The 18938-nt window shown below is 33.0% G+C and overlaps 2 protein-coding genes across 2 annotated transcripts; one reads left to right on the top strand and one right to left on the bottom strand.

Annotated features, from left to right (window-relative positions):
* Positions 1-3626: 3626 nt before the first annotated feature.
* LOC130816108 (probable protein phosphatase 2C 63) lies at positions 3627-7664 on the top strand. Its single transcript, XM_057682715.1, has 4 exons — positions 3627-4125; positions 4850-5223; positions 6327-6563; positions 7144-7664. The coding sequence occupies exons 1-4, from the start codon at positions 3873-3875 to the stop codon at positions 7387-7389; spliced, it is 1110 nt and encodes a 369-aa protein (XP_057538698.1). The 5' UTR covers positions 3627-3872; the 3' UTR covers positions 7390-7664.
* Positions 7665-8918: 1254 nt separating this feature from the next.
* Positions 8919-17297, bottom strand: LOC130816109 (classical arabinogalactan protein 9). Its single transcript, XM_057682716.1, has 4 exons — positions 17054-17297; positions 14397-14456; positions 12837-13630; positions 8919-9312 (listed from the first exon to the last, which is right to left on the bottom strand). Exons 3-4 carry the CDS (start codon positions 13449-13451, stop codon positions 9229-9231), a joined length of 699 nt encoding a protein of 232 aa, XP_057538699.1. The 5' UTR covers positions 13452-13630; positions 14397-14456; positions 17054-17297; the 3' UTR covers positions 8919-9228.
* Between the last annotated feature and the right edge of the window lie 1641 nt (positions 17298-18938).

Below are 18938 nucleotides of genomic sequence, written 5' to 3'. Positions count from 1 at the left end.
TACTAGTAGGATTATGCTTTGGAATAAACTATGCGGGCCACGACCACCACAACGTAATAACACCGCTGAAGATGCCGTAAATTTAGATAGTCCATAGTGTAACGTGATGTGTAAATCATTATTCAGTTTTATTATAGAAATTATAGATGGGATTCAATTTGTAGATAGTCCATAGTTGTAGTATTGTGTACGTCATTACTATAGAAATTGTAGATGAAATTCAATATGTATAGTAATGTTGTAAACTAATAAAAGCATTGATGTAACCATGAATTAAATTTAATGTAAAAAGCGTTGATGTAAATAAATAAACGCATTAATGTAAATTAGTTTAAATACAAACTATGAAGGGCCATGCCCCTTAAAAAGCTTGCCATTCGGCAAATAAATCTTTAACATCATTAAGGTATACATCTAAAGCATGTCTTTCTCGAGAGGTCATTTCCGCAACAGGAGGCAGTCTCGCCAATGGAGCGACTCGACTTGGCCATTCATTCAGTAAATGAAAAAAAATAAAGGAAAAAGGGTGTGAATAAGATATTAAACAGCATCTAAATAACACAACGACATAATAGAAAACAAATAAATTTAAAAAACTAACGTATTCCAATATGCTTTCAACTGGACCAAAACCGGCACTCGGTCCTTCGCCGGGGACGACGTTTGGGTGGGAGCACACTCTAAACCAGTCAACGTAACTCGGATCAGTCTCTGATGGAACAGATGCCCGATGAAGTGCCTGATCACCAACGCGGGCACTATAGGAGAACCTACTCCATGCCTCCAAGTACATAGGCGGAGAAGCAAAGGTCACAAAGTAGGTAACGTGTATCGGGCGTACAGCCTGGGCTGGCCTCAGAGGAGGGGGGGAATAGGTTGCACAAAGCCAACCTGTCGCACTGTCCTCTCCGGTAAATACACCTCGACGATATCAAAGCAAGTGTACCCACGATGAAGGTGGTGCGTGGGTGCTCATTCAGCAATGCCCTTGGAGAAGTCATGTACGAAGTCCATTTGACCTGCATACAAGCCAAGTTAAGATATAAAAATAATCTAAAATTAAAATAACATGCATAAGAAAGTGTGATGTGATGTACAATAGCAGAGTTTCCGTCATAGAGTCCAGTATAATCCTGCAGTCCCTCAGCTTGTTGATCTCACGACCTGGCTTGGGCGTGGACCACTTCTCCGCCCTAGTCTTATTAGGCACATCTGCTCGGCGAGGATGAGGGCAGAAGGTGGGAAAGTACTCGTAGATCCATGTCTGGAGCAATGTGAGGCGGCCCGCAATGGTCTTGCAACCAGCCCTAGATACCATTCCCAGTTGGCGATACATGTAGGCCAGCGTCACCGCACCCCAGGCAATCACATCCTGATCGACGTTGACGGCAAGTATCGGGTGAGGTTGCATGCCGGTTCTGGTCTTATCCGCCAGCAGGGTAGAGCCGACAGTAGCCATGTAGTAGGCTGTCGACTGGGTATCCATAGCCTGGGACCGATGACACAACTGCATCACTTCAGCAACGTTGACGCAGCCGCTGTTGAATAAACCTTTCCGTCGTAGCTCGAACATGGGCTCCCCAAACAGATTAGTAATACCGACCTGCCACTCCCCCTCAGAAGGGTCAGCCGGTAGAGAACCTTCAATACCTATGCCCAATATGCGTTGCATGTCGTGCAACATAATCGTCATCTCCCCCATGGCATGTGGAAGGTGTTCGTATCCGACTGCCACCTCTCCACGAAGGCCGATATCAAAGCACAGTCGATGTGCTGCTGTATAATGTACGGTAGCCGGCCGAGGGGAGTAGCAGGTAGAACATCGTAAAGCGCATCGGTCATATTCCGCAGTCCGATGATCGCCTTCAACGGCTTCTTTCTACTACGGCATTCCAGAACCGGAGGCGTACACTCAGAGCCGTCAAAAATAACTTTAGCTATGTGCTCGCCATAGCTGGGTATCAAGCGCATATCTGTGGGCCCCCCGGGCTGGGGCGATGTGACCAACCAGTCCGTTCCAGCGGACTGTGAGCGCTTGCTCCTTCGTGGCGGCTCATTATCAACGAGACTATGTCCGACACACTCAGATGCTCCTGAAGAACTAGGGCCGGCAAGTGCAAATCTCCCATCGGGCCCCCGGACAACAGTCCAGTCCGTTGGGCGAAGATCAGGACCTTGGAACTGAACATCATCAGCATCATTATCATCATCACTAGAAACTCCCCAACTACTCTAGAGGCTGCTAGCCTGGTCATCAAAACGAGTACGCACTTGGTTCAGCGTACTCGACCGTTGGGCCTCACTGTGTCTGGCAGCCTCTTCCTGCCTAGCCCTCCTAGTAGAACCCGTCACCCCCCTCTCAAGAGGTCCCCTTTGAGCAGAGTAGGCCTAAAACTATTCCCGTTCAGCAAGTTTCTAAAAAAGCCCTTTCTTTTTCTGTGAGTACCAGCCATTTACTACAATTTTCGATAATTTAATTAACTATTATTAATAAATAAACATAGTAAAACGTTACGTTAAATTAAGCACATGAACAAAACGACAATAATTAATTAGCAACAATAGTATTTAACTAATCATTATCAACAAGTATAATGTAAGAACATATTTATTATTATTATTATTAATATTATTGTAATTAATTTTCTAAATTAACAATAATCATAATAATAATAATAATATTAACAAAAATAATAACATTAATAATAATCATAACAATAATAACACAAACAATAATAATATTCATAACACTAAAACAAAAACAATTTTTAAAAATAAAATTAAAGAAAAATTTACTAACAATAACAATAACAACAACAACAACATCACCAACAAAAATAATAAAAATAATATTTAAAAGAATATAAAAAAGTTAATAATAATAATAATAATAATAATAATAATAATATTTTAAAAAATAAATTAATAATATAATAATTAAAACAAAAATAAATATTTAATAATAATAATAATAATAATAACAATCACAATAATAATAATAATAATAATAATAATAATAATAATAATAATAATAATAATAATATAAATAAAATTAATAATAATTATTTTTAAAAAAAGGAAAAAAAATTTAAAAATGGGGCATTCGCAGGAAAACCATGAGCCCACCGCGGTTTAGTTGCAGGATTACACGCGACTTGACCGCGGCTCAGTCGTACGTTTTGTGCGACTCAGCTGCGGTCGAGTCACGTGTTTCCTGCAACTAAACTGCGGTGGGCTCGCGGTTCTCGTGCGACTACCTTATATTTTTTTTCGTTTTTTTAATTTAAAATAATACGATCGAATAAAAATTACCTCGATTGTTTGTTTGCGGAATGAATTTCTTAGTTTTTTCTCCAAAAATTTTATGTTGTAATTTTGTTTTTTAAGTGTGATAAAGAGTTATTTAGTGAGGTTAGAGTATATATAAGAAATTTTAAGTTCAGTGGCAAATTTGTAATTTTTTAAATTTAAGGGCAAATTCATAATTTAATTGGAATAGTGATAAAATGAAAAAGGGCAGTGATGTTTAAGGATAGGGTAAAAATACTTTATAACATAAGAAAAAGTCAACAAGAAGAAAAAGTCAAATTAAGCAAATGCCTTGAAATTCTATGCCTTCCAGTGCACGCGTAATTTTATAAACTTTCATAAGTCTTCTCCTTTCTTTCTTCTCTTTTCTCGTTTCTCTAACGCGGATTCTCCATCCTCCACAGCCTTTTTCCTTTCCCCATTTAACACCCTACATCATCCTTTTTATTACTCAACTTTAACAAAACCCCATTTAAAATTCCAAATCAAATCAAATAAGTTAATAACTTTCAAGTTCAATTTCGATTTCTTTTGTTGAATTCCAACTGTTTGTTAGGTGAAGAATGCTAAGAAGTTGTTATAGGCCATTGGAGAGGTGTTTTGGGAGAAGAGGGGATGGATTGATGTGGAATATGGACATTAAACCTCATGCTTCTGGTGATTATTCAATTGCTGTTGTTCAAGCGAATTCCTCGTTAGAAGATCAAAGTCAAGTTTATACTTCTCCTTCTGCTACTTATGTTGGTGTTTATGACGGTCATGGAGGTCCTGAAGCTTCTCGTTTTGTCAATTCTCATCTATTTTCATTTCTTCATAGTAAGTTTTTGCATAACCCCTTTTGCTTTTTATGGTTTTTTAATTTGATTTTTTTGAATTTTATTGATTTGTGATTCTGGGTTTTGTTTTGATTTTGAAAATTTGATCTGGGTTTGTGTAATTGTGTTGATTTTATATAATGGGTGTTGATTTTGTTATTTGGAGACTTTAGATAGCTGTGAATCCAGTATACTTAGTACCAACTCTGAGTAATATTCAATTTTAATAGAGTTTTGAATAATTTGCAAATTACGTCTCAATATTTATTTTTTGCCACCAGATTATCAAAGTTTACATGTTCAGTCAAAAAATATAGAATTCCGATCACTTAACCTAAAATTTTTACTACTAAAATGGTGGGAACTCAACTGTGTTTTAGCCTGAACCTGTGATACTTTGGTGACCGTAATTTGTAAAAAATAAATATTAGAGGTTGTGATTTGTAAAAATGCTAAACTTTAAAGATGTGATTCTCAAATTATTGCCGGAGCCTAGGCAGGCCGGGTTTAGCTTTCCTGGCTTTAGTTGTACATTTCAGCTGATGAACAGAATTGGGTTTTTGTAATTTAGCCTAGTTTTTGTCTTGATTGGTTAATTAACGTGGTTCCGTTGGATTTTTGATCTATTTTGGTTGGATTGATTATTTTTCTGAGTATTTGCTGCTTGTCTATGTTCTCTGTTAACCCTAGAATGTGAACTGATGATCTTTTGTTATCTGTCTTAGAATATACATCTGAGCATGGGGGATTATCAGTTGATGTGATAAAGAAGGCATTTAGTGCAACAGAAGATGAATTCTTGAGATTGGTAAAACGCACGTTAAGTGTACATCCTCGAATTGCATCTGTTGGATCATGTTGTTTAGTGGGTGCAATTACTGATAATGAGCTGTTTGTTGCCAATCTTGGTGACTCAAGAGCGGTGTTGGGTCGAAAAGTTACAGTTAGCAAAAAGGATGCTGTTGTGGCTGAGAGATTATCGACTGATCATAATGTATCAGCTGAGGAGGTAAGAAGGGAGGTTAAGGCTCTTCATCCCGAGGACTCTCAAATTGTTGTATACACTCGTGGAGTTTGGAGGATCAAGGGTATTATACAGGTAATCTTCTCTACATACTGATTGATTTCTGTATAGATGTTAGTGCTTGTATATATTGAATTGAATTTGTATTTAATCTTCAAAAAAGTCTAGTTCATGATTGGTGATTGTTGGGTTTTTGTTATAAGGATTGGTCATATGGGTATTGTTTTGCCTCTATAAGTGTACGCAATGTTTTTGGACTAGGGAGCCCAATTTTTTGCCTGGTTTTTCCTTTCAGCCCGTCTTGTACAAGATTGTCTTACGGTGAGACGACCTCAAAACAAGAAGCCCATAAGCTAAAATTTATATTGATGGGCAATTTAACCCAAATATGAGGCATTACTCACGGTGAGACAGTCTCATACAAGAATTTATGTTTTCCTTTTGGCATAAAATTATCCGTTATTGGGGTAGAAGCATACATCTCACCGCCCAAGATATGGCTTCTGCAGGAGCCTCGAAGGATGGTGATTGTGTGGCTTTCTGCCTAACGAGGATTGATAGATGCTTTTGATACCGAGCCCTTGGACAATTTTCTTCGATTTTTCTGGCTTGCGTATACATGTTTGTGGTTTGCAATAGGGATATGATTGGATCAGGATTGCATATAAAAGCTGCATTCAGCCTTATACGAGAGAATTTTGTGTCATTCATCAATCGTCACTTGTGGGTTGTGAAGTATGTGTATGTTCTGCTTATAACATTATCGCCTGCATATTCTTTTTTCGTAGATCATTACAAGCCTTCAATTCATGATATGGTTGTTATTCTGACTTTGGACTTCAATATTCCTTTTGTTTTCCACTAAAAACACTTGGTTTTTGAAATTTTTTTGTAATTGCCTATGATATTCCTTTTGTTTTCTACTAAAAACACTTTTAGATTGTATATTGTCATTTGATTCTGTTTGTGCGAATATTATAAAATGTGTTGCAATAATTTGGGTAATGCTTGTATAGATCAGAACAATTAACTACTATATATATAGTAGTTAATATTCTTCGTGTTCGTTCCACCAAATACCTTTGCATAGTATACTCTCTTGTGGGTCTGTTTAACAACGATTAGAAGCGTAAAGTAAAAGGCATCTGATCTGTTTGTTTTATCAACTTGTCTTTCAGGTATCGAGATCTATTGGAGATGTCTACCTGAAAAAACCCGAATATAGTAGAGACCCTTTGTTTCAGCCATTGATCAACCCCATTACGCTAAAGCATCCCGTTATGACAGCTGAACCATCAATACTTCGAAAAAAACTCGAGCCAGAAGATTTGTTTCTAATCTTTGCGTCTGATGGCCTTTGGGAACAACTGTCTGATCAAGCTGTTGTCGAGATTGTTTCTAAGAATCCCAGATCAGTAAGTTTATTCTATTGCTGTATAAACCACTCCTTAAGTCATACATGCTTTAATAATCGTCTCGTCACATTAACAGCGTGTAGGTTAACAGGATCTATTTGGCAAAAAGTTGTCGGCCGAATCTGTTGGTTGGTTGGACCAGCTAAAATAAGCCACCTGTTTAAGCCAGCCAATTGTTATGGAAATGTTTAGAAAAATTAGTTAATTGCTATTGGTTATTGGTTGTTTATTACAGTAAAAAATGGGTCAAAAAACCAATATGGTTTTGGTTTAGAAGTCGGGTTTTCAGCGGGTAAAGTCAAATCCACACACTTTTTTTGACAGTTTGACCAACTAAAAAGCTAAAATTCAAAAATCATCTACTAAGCCAAGTAAAAAGTCATTTATTGAACACACCCAAAACTCGTGTTTACGAAACACGAGACAAGGCTTTCCTGAATGACTTCAATGAGTCAAAATTAAATTGAAAATTCGACCATAATTGTTATGGTAAGAGTCGATAACATGTACAAGTGCTACATCAGAAGCTATCTGAACTTGGGAATAATTTCTAAACCTCTGATCAATTTTGATGCTGTAGGGAATTGCCAAGCGACTAGTGAGAGCTGCCCTTGGAGAAGCTGCAAAGAAGAGAGAGCTTAGATACAGTGACATTAAAAACATCGAGAAAGGCATAAGGCGCCATTTCCATGATGATATCTCGGTAGTGGTACTGTACCTTGATCATAACAAGATCAATGGTGGAAATGCTAGATTAAAACCGTTTCCTGTTGGCTACACCAACGCACCTACTGACATTTTCTCGTTCAATGCGGATTCAATGTAAATGATTTCAAAAGATGAACCAAAAAGACCCCTGAGAATAAGTATAAATACCGGCAATTTACAAATATTGGCTGGTAACTAAATAACTGTAGTAAGATATACTTATGGAATAACAGAACTTTTAGTGAGGGGACTGGGAAAATCATACTTCATAGTGTTGTAGATATTAGGTTACAGAAAGTCATATTGGTTTATTATTTTTGTTTTTTTTTTTCTTACAAAAGTAACAATATGTTTTTGTATGGAAAACTTAGTTGAGTGTTTTACTGATATACTTGTTTTGCTAGCCTAAATTTACTACTTGAATTATGATAACTAAAATTTATAGAGTTAATATCATGAAAATAAGTAATTAAACGATGAAAATAAAATTTATTTCACTTGATTATATTTTTCTTAAGCATTAACTGTAATATGTAATAAATTTGAATGATGAACAATACTTATTAACATGAATAACTATTTTTATGAAAATATAAACATGAATTATACAATGACTATTGCGTGTTACTCTTTTAAACAAAAATAATATTTTTAAAAATTTTAGGCGGAATTCCAAGCCGTCACTCATGCGGCTCATGCTTATTAATTGACCCAATAAGATGCCTATTGTTTGATATAATGAAACCTATCTAATTGATATTAAGTTTGGACTATTAATATTAAGATAGAGCTTCCATTAGAGGATCTAGCAAACAAATTAGATCTAGCACCTTCAATCATATGGAGAATGGTAAAGAGGATAGTTTTTTTACAAATTTTTGGAGGAAAAAAAGCTAGTAAAATTTCACCAAAACATAAGCAATGGAGCAATCCTTCAAAAAAAAAAAAAAAAAATCAATGGAGCAAGCATGGTTACTTCTCCTTGTAAAAGGTGTGATTATTTGGTTTATTGAGTTCGCATGCATGTAGCTTCAACATCATAGCTTTACACACTAATTAATTTTCCCTCAATATATAATTAAACACCGTAAATCCTGTTCTTTTCCCCTCAAAAGCTTATCCGACGTACCAATCTGAAACTAATGCGAAATAAATGACTTTAGATTAAGATTTTTGACGTAATAAATTGTTGACCCGACCTTGTCTGTTTTATCAAATGAATTAGTTTAAGGTAAAAATCTTAAATCTAAAACAAACCTGTAAAATCCATTTAATTAAACAAATACTTTCGAATCAAATCAATAGACATAAATAAAACTTAAATCATTTAATATTTTTCTATTTTTCATACTTAAATACAAATTAAACAATAAATTAATGAAATGTTTAAATTGAGACTTAAAAAATATGATGTAGTCTATATTAAAAACCATACAATTGAAACATAAATTCTAAACGGGTTAAGTAGTTAGCAATCAGGTCGACCTAATCTATCAAAGTTGTGATTTTCGACCCAGTTAACTAAAAAGGTTAGGTTTGTGTCAAGCACTTTCTAACCTGTTAAATATGACCCAAATACGAATTCAACCTTATCTGTTTGACATGCCTAATTTTAGGCTTTTTAAAATATTATTCGATAGGCCGAAGAAAAAAACAGCTAGATAATTATTAATTGAAAAAAGTGGTAAATGCTAAATGAATTACAAATACAATCTCAACGTCTCATACAATGATACAACATGATACTATGACCATCCAGAAAAGAAAAAAAAATAATAATAATTAATAATAATAACCCATAAAAATTTCACAAACAAAAGAATCCAGCTGAATGTAATAATAATAGAAGTATATAATCCAAAATACAAGATGGAGGGCACAAAATGACATATCCAATAATAGTAACTATTGCCATAAAAATATCTCAACTACATCGTCAAAAGCAGCTGATTTTCTCTTAGAATAGCAAACCCAATAGAGCAATTCCAGAAATTAAGCTTCCAATAAACTTTGACATGGACCACATCTTTTCTACTCCATTCTGCATTACCAAAACAAATTTCATCTCTTATCAGCTTCAATTATATTTTGGCCTTTTTATATAATAAAAAAATATATGATGCCTTGACGGGTCCAGTCGGGTCAAGTCAAGCTCAAATGGGTAGAGTCTGTTTGATCTACTCAAGCCTAGCTCGGTTTGTTTACAGTTTTGTACTTTTAAGAAATAAGCATATTAGATTGAGCAAAATACGGTATAACAAATTATATGTTTACGTCAATTGTAATTAAACTATTAATAATTATAAATCTATAGTAATGTACTAATATATTGTAAGAACTCAAGTAATAGAAAATAATAATAAATGCCTGTATAGAACCTGTTTTAAGTTTTAACCCTTTTATTTTTTTAAAATTAAAGGCCTGCTTAAAGCTCAATTTAAAGGGTCGAATCCGAGAGTGCGTTGCACAACTCTAATTTAATTTATAGTAAGCAAAATATATTCTGGGTTAGGAAGAATTTGCGGTATGATATCTCAAATCAGATTAATTTTAGTTTTTGTACCTGTAAATATCTTGACAGATGACAATCGATTTTGATCGTCTTATCAAATTAAAAAAAAAAATATTGTTATTGACAAAACTTGAATATGGGTTCAGTATGATCGCAGGAGTATTTAAAAAACAGCTGACTTTTCATGTAAATATACAGAAAATAGTGGGGCAGTCTGCAATAAACAAAATCTTACAACACTAAATTACAGCCTATAGCCAATGTATTTTCTTTTCACGGGATTTACCTAGGATGCATTCAATATACACAAGATATAGTTATAGGTCAGACGCATTGTAAAAGCTACTTCTAAGGGAAATCAATCTTGTGCCTTTCCTTTAAAGATATGGAAACAAATAGTAAGCCATCTCTAGACTAACGGGTCGATTTCGAATCAAGTGTTTCGGATCGGTATAAATCTGGTATTGAGTCAAGTCAGATTTGGTTACAAGATCGGATAAATATTGAGCTATCAAATCTGTTTTGAATATCTCGTCAATCACGCAATCGAGCGGTTTTTAGATGTGATATTTTGAATCTGATCAATTTAATCTTTTCTCATTTCGATTAATTAGATTAAATTTGAACATCAATAACTAAGAATAGGTCCTACTCCTATGTAAAAGACAAGATTTACATAAATTAATCACTTTTAAAACAAGACCAAATCTAATGATTCTGCATAATGTTCATGACAATCTATGATCATTGTTATAGCATCCAAGGTAAGTTCACATGCCTAAGACTGTTTCTTTTGTGATCATTAGTATTTTTATAACATGCTCTCTTATTTTAGATGGACCCACTCACCCACCCACCAGAATTAATTGATTAAGGACTACTCAACAATAACAGATATGATCATTATTTATCTATTCTTTTGATCCATTAGGTGCAGAAATCAATCACAATGTCTCAAATTATCTATTCTAAAAAACAATGTGGAAAACAGATGGATCTTAAAGCTCTCACTAATTGAGTATCAATTTGATAACCAATGTCCATTCTCATTTGACAATAGTAAGCCTATTTGATCGTCATCTTATCTAGTGTATTTCGCTCATAAAAACTATGATCGGATTCTGAAGAGGATGAAAGACGATAACCCATACCCATAAAAGAGGATGCAGCCAAAGAATCCTTTTGCCGATTTCATGGACTTAAATCTAAAACATGTGGATCTCACACCAAATATTTTGGATCACACTCAAAGGATGCAATGGGTAGAGTTTCAAATTTGGTTGATTCGGCGGATTTTAGTTAGATGTATTGAAACGAGTTGATTTAGGATTTTGTGTATGTTAAGGAATCAACTCAACTAAAAGCTTAAGTTGATGGTTGAGGCCCCATGATATATTATACACACTAACACGCCCCTTAGACGAGAGTTCTTTGAGCTAGAAGTGTAGATACAGCACACTCATTGCTCATACCTGGCGCTAAATATTCCACTTTTAATAAGAGGTGATTGAGATTTGAACACGTAATCTCTTATCACACTAATTTCTGATACCATATCAAAAAACCAACTCAACCAAAAGTTTAAGCTGAAGGTTGAGGTGTTAAAATATGTCATATAATCTAACAATTTATAGGACAAAATCTTGTCAAACTGATTTGATATTTATATGCAAATTAACTACTTAATAATTTCGGTAAATCGAGTCAAATTTAAAAATTTGGGCCACAATTGAGCAATCACACCCTACTACATTATTAACATATGAAATTGATCGTTGTTAAATTATTGTACAACAAAAAGAAATAAGTCGGGATATTGACGAATTATGAAATACTAACCATAAAGTAGTGACAACTCAATTGGGTTGGGCCAGCATCATCATTCACATCTATCAATTAGAGTAGAATTTACTCCTACCCCAAGACAGATATGCCTAACAAAATTTTATTTTGGTAAGATTGTAATATACTTCTTCCGTGATGTTCTCATTTTTCTTGAGAATATCAACGGAACAGAAGAGTAGCAAAATGGATAAATGGGATGGGACCCAATTGTACATCCATGAATACGACTAATGCACTGCAACAACTAGGCCTCTCAGTCCTTAACAAAACTGTTATATTATACTCCTATGATATGATACTCTTCATCCATTGAATTTTAAGTATTTTTAATTTACATTTTTCTTTTAACTTTATTACATATTTTTTTTCCGATTAATAGTCTCACATTCTCTCTTTTAATATCTTCTACAACCTTATTCATTCATCATAGCCGATTTAGACACCTTAAATTACTTCATAATAATATAACTCGATGACTCCCTTTGTAATCACTATAACAATTTTCAAAAAACAAAGAGAATGTAAGTTATCCACTTTGAGAACTCTCATTTTTAAAGGTCTTAAAAGAGTTTATGAATACTAGTTTTTATTCTCATTCACGCACTTTATACGATTTAAATCTCATTATTCAATCTATTGATGGAGAGAACAGGTTACAAGATAATTATAGAGTAGCACATGTTATATTTTTTCCGTTTTAAAATACAACTGTATTACGATTATTGAAAATATTTATTTCAAACTTATTTTATTATATATTACAGTGGAATGTATAAAAAATATAGTCAAATAAAATATTATTTAAATCGTCTAGTACTTTCATAATATTTAAAACTTTAAATGTAAGTAGCACAATATATATATATAATTAAAATCAATATATAAAAAGCCAAATGTAGACCGTCCAGTACTAAACAAAATGTGAAATGTTGTACCCCGACTCCCGACCGTTTTAACAGATATCGAAACACACATGTGCATGTTAGCTAACACTAGTTTATCAGTTCTGCAGTATCCAACACATAAACACTTGTTTAATCTCAACTTATTTGATTGATTTAAATTCAAAATTTATTAATATTAATATTTTTAATTTGTAATAAAACAGAATTTGAAATAAAGTACTCCTATAATTAAATATAATTAAATACGTATATTGATAAACATGTAAAAACCTAAAAATACGAGAGAGTAGTAGTTTTGGATACCTGATCCTGAGGGCTAACTGGCCCAGGGGAAAGAGCTTCACTTCCACTAGGTCCAGGAGCTTCACTAGGCGGTGAAGGTGGAGATAGCAAAGATGGCGTTGGAGCAGAAGCCACCGGAGCAATGACTGGAGCGGCAACTGGTGTCACAGCTGGTGGTGTTGTTGCTGGAGGTGGTGCTTGAACTGGTGGAGGAGTAGCTGGTGGTGGGGTCGCAACTGGCGGAGGACTTGCTGGTGGGGGTGTTGATACGGGTGGTGGTGGGCTTGCTGGTGGTGGTGTTGCTACTGGCGGAGGAGTAGAAACTGGTGGTGGTGAAGATACTGGTGGTGGGGTGGAAACTGGTGGAGGAGATTGAGATTGGACAGGTGGCGGACTCTGAGCTTGGACAGGTGGTGGACTTTGAGTGGTTGAAGGAGGTGGAGAAGTGGTGGTGGCGGGTGGAGGAGAGGTGGTAGTTTGGGTTGGAGGAGTTGCAGCTGGTGGTGGTTGAGTAGAAGGAGGTGGTTGTGACGTGGCGGGTGGTGATTGGGTGGGAGATGCGGCGGGAGATTGACCACCAACGGTTGCAACTGTAATGCAGATAAGGCCAAGCAGAAGCGTGGCCTTTAGATCCATTTCAGGTCGGGTTCGGGTCAAGTAGGATGAAGAATGATGGGTAGAGTGGAGAGTAGGGAGTGAGAAAATGAGAGTGAGCGGCGGAGAATAGAAAGGGGAGGGAATAAATAGTGAAAGTTTTGTAAAGGAAAGGGAAACTTAGCGTGAGGAAGATTCCATCATATTTACCATCACATGCCCTTCATTGGATGATCATACTGATTGAGACTACCAACCAAAACATAAACAGCTACGGAGACTAGTCTTTTTGGGAGACATATCTCAAGTTTAATCCATTAAAAATTAATGTCTACTTATCCTATTCTTAATGTCTATTTTTAATATCTACTTACATAATTTTTAATGTCTATTTATAATATTTTTAAAAATATATAATAGGCTGACCAATTTCTAACAAAAATTTGTGAAACATAAAATGTGATGGTGGGCCTTTGCTTAGTGGCCCAGGTTGGGATGTCTAATCTTTGATCTCAAGGTATACATAGTGCCATAGTTACATACACATATACGAGTATACAAATGAATATACAAATACATAACAAAACAAATCTCAATAATGTTATACATTAATGCTCTACTAATGCCCATCATCTTCCCTTGTGGATTACTAACATGATTTTACAAAAGGCTGTTTGTTTAAACTATGAAGTGGTCTACAAAAATCACTGAGTCACAGTTTCACAAAAACTTTTATTGCTTGTTAAAACTGTATTTATTCTATTAAATTTATATTATTTTTCTTTTTAGTCTGTAATATTAAATTTGCCAAATTTTTATTTTTGGACCTGATTAACTACCCTTCTTTAATCCTTCATTCTCACATTTAACTTACGTTATCATCTCATCCACATTTCTCTCACTTTTTCATAAAATATCACCGATTTTTCTTAATTTTCCACCAATTACCATTAGAGCAAAATTACTAGGACTGATGGAGTATCTCACCTTACTCGAAATGATATTGCATATACCAAAATTCATCATCATCATCATACTCAATGTATTCTGCACATGACAACTATAATCAAGGTCTGGAGAGAAAAAAAAAGATGACAACTCAAACTCATAAAAAAAAATGCAGCTAAAAAATCCCTCGACAGCTCATGTCATAATTCAATTTGCTTTTTATTTTGTGTTCTTTTTGTCTTCCTTGGTTTGAAGCATTAAAGTCCATTCTACATTATGTTTATGGTTACTGTGATCATGGGATCAACTTGTATAACACAAGCAACTTCTTGTATAACACGGTAAAAAGCACTTGTGCTCATGAATTAAATCTCATATTACCTCATTTATTATACTTACTATAATATGATATTTTCTCACACCACATATCGGATGCGTTTATCACAATTCACAAGTCAACTAGTTACTTTATAGTATCGAAAGGAGTTTTATAACATCTAACAAAATTCCGACTATAAGAAATCGTTTTAATACTCGATTAAGCAAGTAAATACACATTGTCACCTATACAGTAAATCGTTATCATCAATATAATATGTGAGAAACATGAGAGAAAGAAGGTGTTAGAGCATATAACTATCTTTGGGGTAACAAGTAATAACCATTCACTTAAGTTTTTGGTTGAGTTGATTTCTTGATAAAATATTGGAAGTCAATGTGACAAAAAATATTATGAATTCGAATCTCAATCACCTCTCAAATTCAAGCGGAATAATTTGTTTCAAGTCTATGAGGAGTATGAGGAAGTTATATGTTGCATCAATATTTCTAGCCTTAAGGACTCTTGCATAAGCTGGAGCACTAGGAATAAGGAGTATGAGGAAGCTATATGCGACATCCACACTTCTAGTCCAAAATAAAAAAAACATGTTAAACTATATAATACTATATTCTAAAGTATTAATGATTAACATAAGTTTTTAACTAAATTACTTTTAATAAAGATTTAATAATTTTTTTTGCTTTAAATCATTGTTAATGAAAAGGAGAGGGACGGGGATTGAGATTGGTTGGTGAAAAAAAAAAGGAAAAATAGTAGCATCTAATTGCGGTATCCTGTGTGACCCAACCAAGGATGATGATAGTCGATAGATGGTCCATCCACTAATTATGATTTATGATGAATCATTATGAGAAAGCCACGTAAATAATAGGATGGGAGTAGAATTCATTATAAATTCCTTTTTATCTAAGGAAAAATTGACATTAATTCAACTTTTCACTCATCCGCGATGAATAATTTTATTTTTAGATTATTTTCTAATAATTCAACCAACCTTTGTGATAAATTTGTCCACAACATACCGTATTATCAATAATGAGTAATAACAGGGTATGTTGATAGCAAACTGAAATAAAAATTGGATTATTCACAGCAAACTAAAGGCAAACATTGAATTATTAAAAAATAATCAAAAGGTTAAATTATTCACTAACGGATAAGCAAAAATTAAATTATTAATATTAATTTTTTCTTCATTTAATTAGGTGTAATGTCTCTCACTCTCTATGTTCGGTATGTAGAGCTTTTCCAAATTCCAACTCAATACCAACATTATAACATACGGTTGGTTATTGTTGTATGATTCATATTTCCGTTAAGCTTACTTACAATTTATTTTTAAAAAAATTACCATAAATAATACAATTTTTTGTTAATTTTCTTATAATAATATCAAACTATTAATTAATCATGAATAATACCAACTTAAAGGGGTGCTTTCCTAGAAAATCTCTAACATGTTAAAAATCAAACTATAGGCGATCATAAGACAAAAAAAATTTGGTAAATTAGTTAATAAACTAAAGTTAATATTATTCTAAGAAAATATCCCTAAGTTGGTATTATTCATGGTTAATCAATAGTTGGTATTATTATAGGAAAATTAACAAAATATTGTATTATTCACGATAATTTTTCCTTTATTTTTAGTTAAATATATAGATAAGATTGAAAAAAATGGTTAAAATTAGAACATATAATATGAGTTTAGAGATATAAATATTTAAATTTTTAATTGATTTGATCTTTTAATAAAGTATTAAAAGTTAACACGAATATCACAAATTTGAATTTTATATGCCTTTTATTTTAAGTGAAATAATTAACATTATGTATAAAAAGTTGTTTCGCAAATAAATGTTGGTTTATTATTAGCTTGTTTAACCAGTTAAAAGTATTGGTCGTTTTTATTGTCGTTTAAGCTAGCTGAATAAGACAAATATTTAAAGAGATATTTGGTAAAATTAAATATTAAATGTTAGCTTTCTTATGAGAAGAAACATGAGATAATAAAATTAGCCTTTTCATATTAACTTTAGTATTACTTTTTAGCTGGTGATAAAATGATTTACCAAATACGTTTAAACTTTTAACCAACTCAAAAGCTATTTATACCTTACATGGCCAAGAAGGATATGTGTTAGCATTAGTGCATTACATCTTCAATTCAAAGAGCTCTGGTATAAATTATAATAGGACATGTTAAAAGTACATAACTACTTCTATAAAAATTTTAAAGTTTTAACCAGCAACTCAAACTTTTAGTAAGCAAATCTACTAAAAGTTTTAGTTAAACTTAAACCAATCTATCATGCTTTCATCTAAACAAATCTGGTCATACTTGAATATTAACCTTACTTAGTTCCTGTTACATGAGCTGTACTCCATCTTTGGCTTCCGCTTTCCCAACTTAATTCAACCCAACTATTGAGCAATGAAATTGATCGAACCTGTAAACTTCTTCCCAAAAACGACCATTAAGAGATGAAGTATTAGAAGTACCCACTAAGTATATATGAATTTATCTTTTTGTTTTTTATTTATGTGTATATTAAAGATGAGATGGAAAAAAAATTGGAATATATGATGAGCTGATGACTGATGAGATGAAAGAAATGAAAATAGGTGGTGGGAGAAGAGAGAGGAAAAAGTTATTTTTTATTAATTTTTGAATTTGGGGAAATTGCATGTCGTATGAGGTAAATGCGCTGGGGAATTGATAAAGGCATGGAAATGGTCAATTTTGAAAACGCTTTTTGGACCAGCGTTTTTGCTTCTCCTGCCCCAAAACCCTAAGTTTAGCCCATTAGGGTTTAAAAACGGTGTCACAAACAGCGCTTTTACTTGAAGTTTATTTTTCTAATTAGTTTAGGGTGACACTTATTTTCCTCAATAGTTTGAAAATTAAGCTTAAGAAAAAAATTCTTGTACATAAGACTCATACAAGAATAAAATTAATTGTATTCAAATTAGATGAGATTTCATCTTAATTTAATTTAATAAAAATAGTCCAGTAATCATATATATTAATCAATATTTTTCTAATTGATTAATATGCGATAACCATATGAATTATTTTCTAACATAAAGTGTTAAATTAGGTACGGTCTAAATAGTACAATTCACAATTGTTGAACTCAAATACACTATGAGACTATGGGTCTACTTGGGCAATTGTCTAAGTTGTTCCAAAAAATAACAAGAAAAGTTGTTGTATGCAAGCTTATCTTTGCGCATAAGATAAGAACAAGTGAAAATAGACTGGCTGATTGGTTAGCAACAAGAATATAAAATTTCTGTAGGAAAAGCGTTTACTTTTGATAAAAAAAATAATATATTTTTTCGTAGAGCAAATTAACTAATCCGCTTGGGCACCCAACCCAACTTGTGTTGAGCTCTACGCTGCTATGATATCATGACTTTTAATCTATGGATAGTATAACATCAGAGAACTAAATCATGCTTAAATGATATTAATCAATACATAATATTAGCGGGTTAATCAGCTAAGATACCTTCAATTATAAAGCATTTCGTTTCAACATATTTAATTTTTATTTTTTTTTACAGTGTTTAACTGAAATAAGCAACTTATTAGAAAATTTAAGATATTTCTATTTATTTCTTTTGTTAAACCCAAATAGAATGATAGACTATTGTGTCTAATGATGCAAGAAAGCGATTTTCTACTCTTTGATTGGATTCATTACACCCTCTATTTAACTACAAATGTCCCATTTAGTTTTGCACATTATTTAATCCACTAAATCAATCCTCTTTATATCATCATATCTAGTATATCTCTCACTTATAAAATAAAGACTGCTAATACTACTTACGAGATATAGTAGTTTTTCAGAAAATCTGTAATAAAATAATTTGTTATTTTTTACCTTTTTATGTATACTTTATATTCAAATCCAAACATAACAATAGGCGATTTTGATAGATTTTAATTTAATTAATTTTTTAATGCATCTAATGTCGTGTAAATAATTAAGCTACAAGGCATTTAGGAAGATAAAATTTTTCATTTCCCAACACTTTTATCTAATTGTATGATGTAAATATTTTTGTCCGATAAAATTAAGCCATGAGGGAAAGTGTCTATTAATTTGTTTGAAAATATTACATTTATTATTTCTAATCGTACAATATACTAAAAGAATTGGAAAATGACACATGATAAAATTTTTAAGTCTTGCCAAGTGAATTAATTTAAGAAGCTTAGATATAAT

Source organism: Amaranthus tricolor, chromosome 6 (genome assembly GCF_026212465.1).
Source record: "Amaranthus tricolor cultivar Red isolate AtriRed21 chromosome 6, ASM2621246v1, whole genome shotgun sequence".
Classification (NCBI taxonomy): domain Eukaryota; kingdom Viridiplantae; phylum Streptophyta; class Magnoliopsida; order Caryophyllales; family Amaranthaceae; genus Amaranthus; species Amaranthus tricolor.
This window is presented reverse-complemented; position numbering and strand designations above follow the sequence as displayed.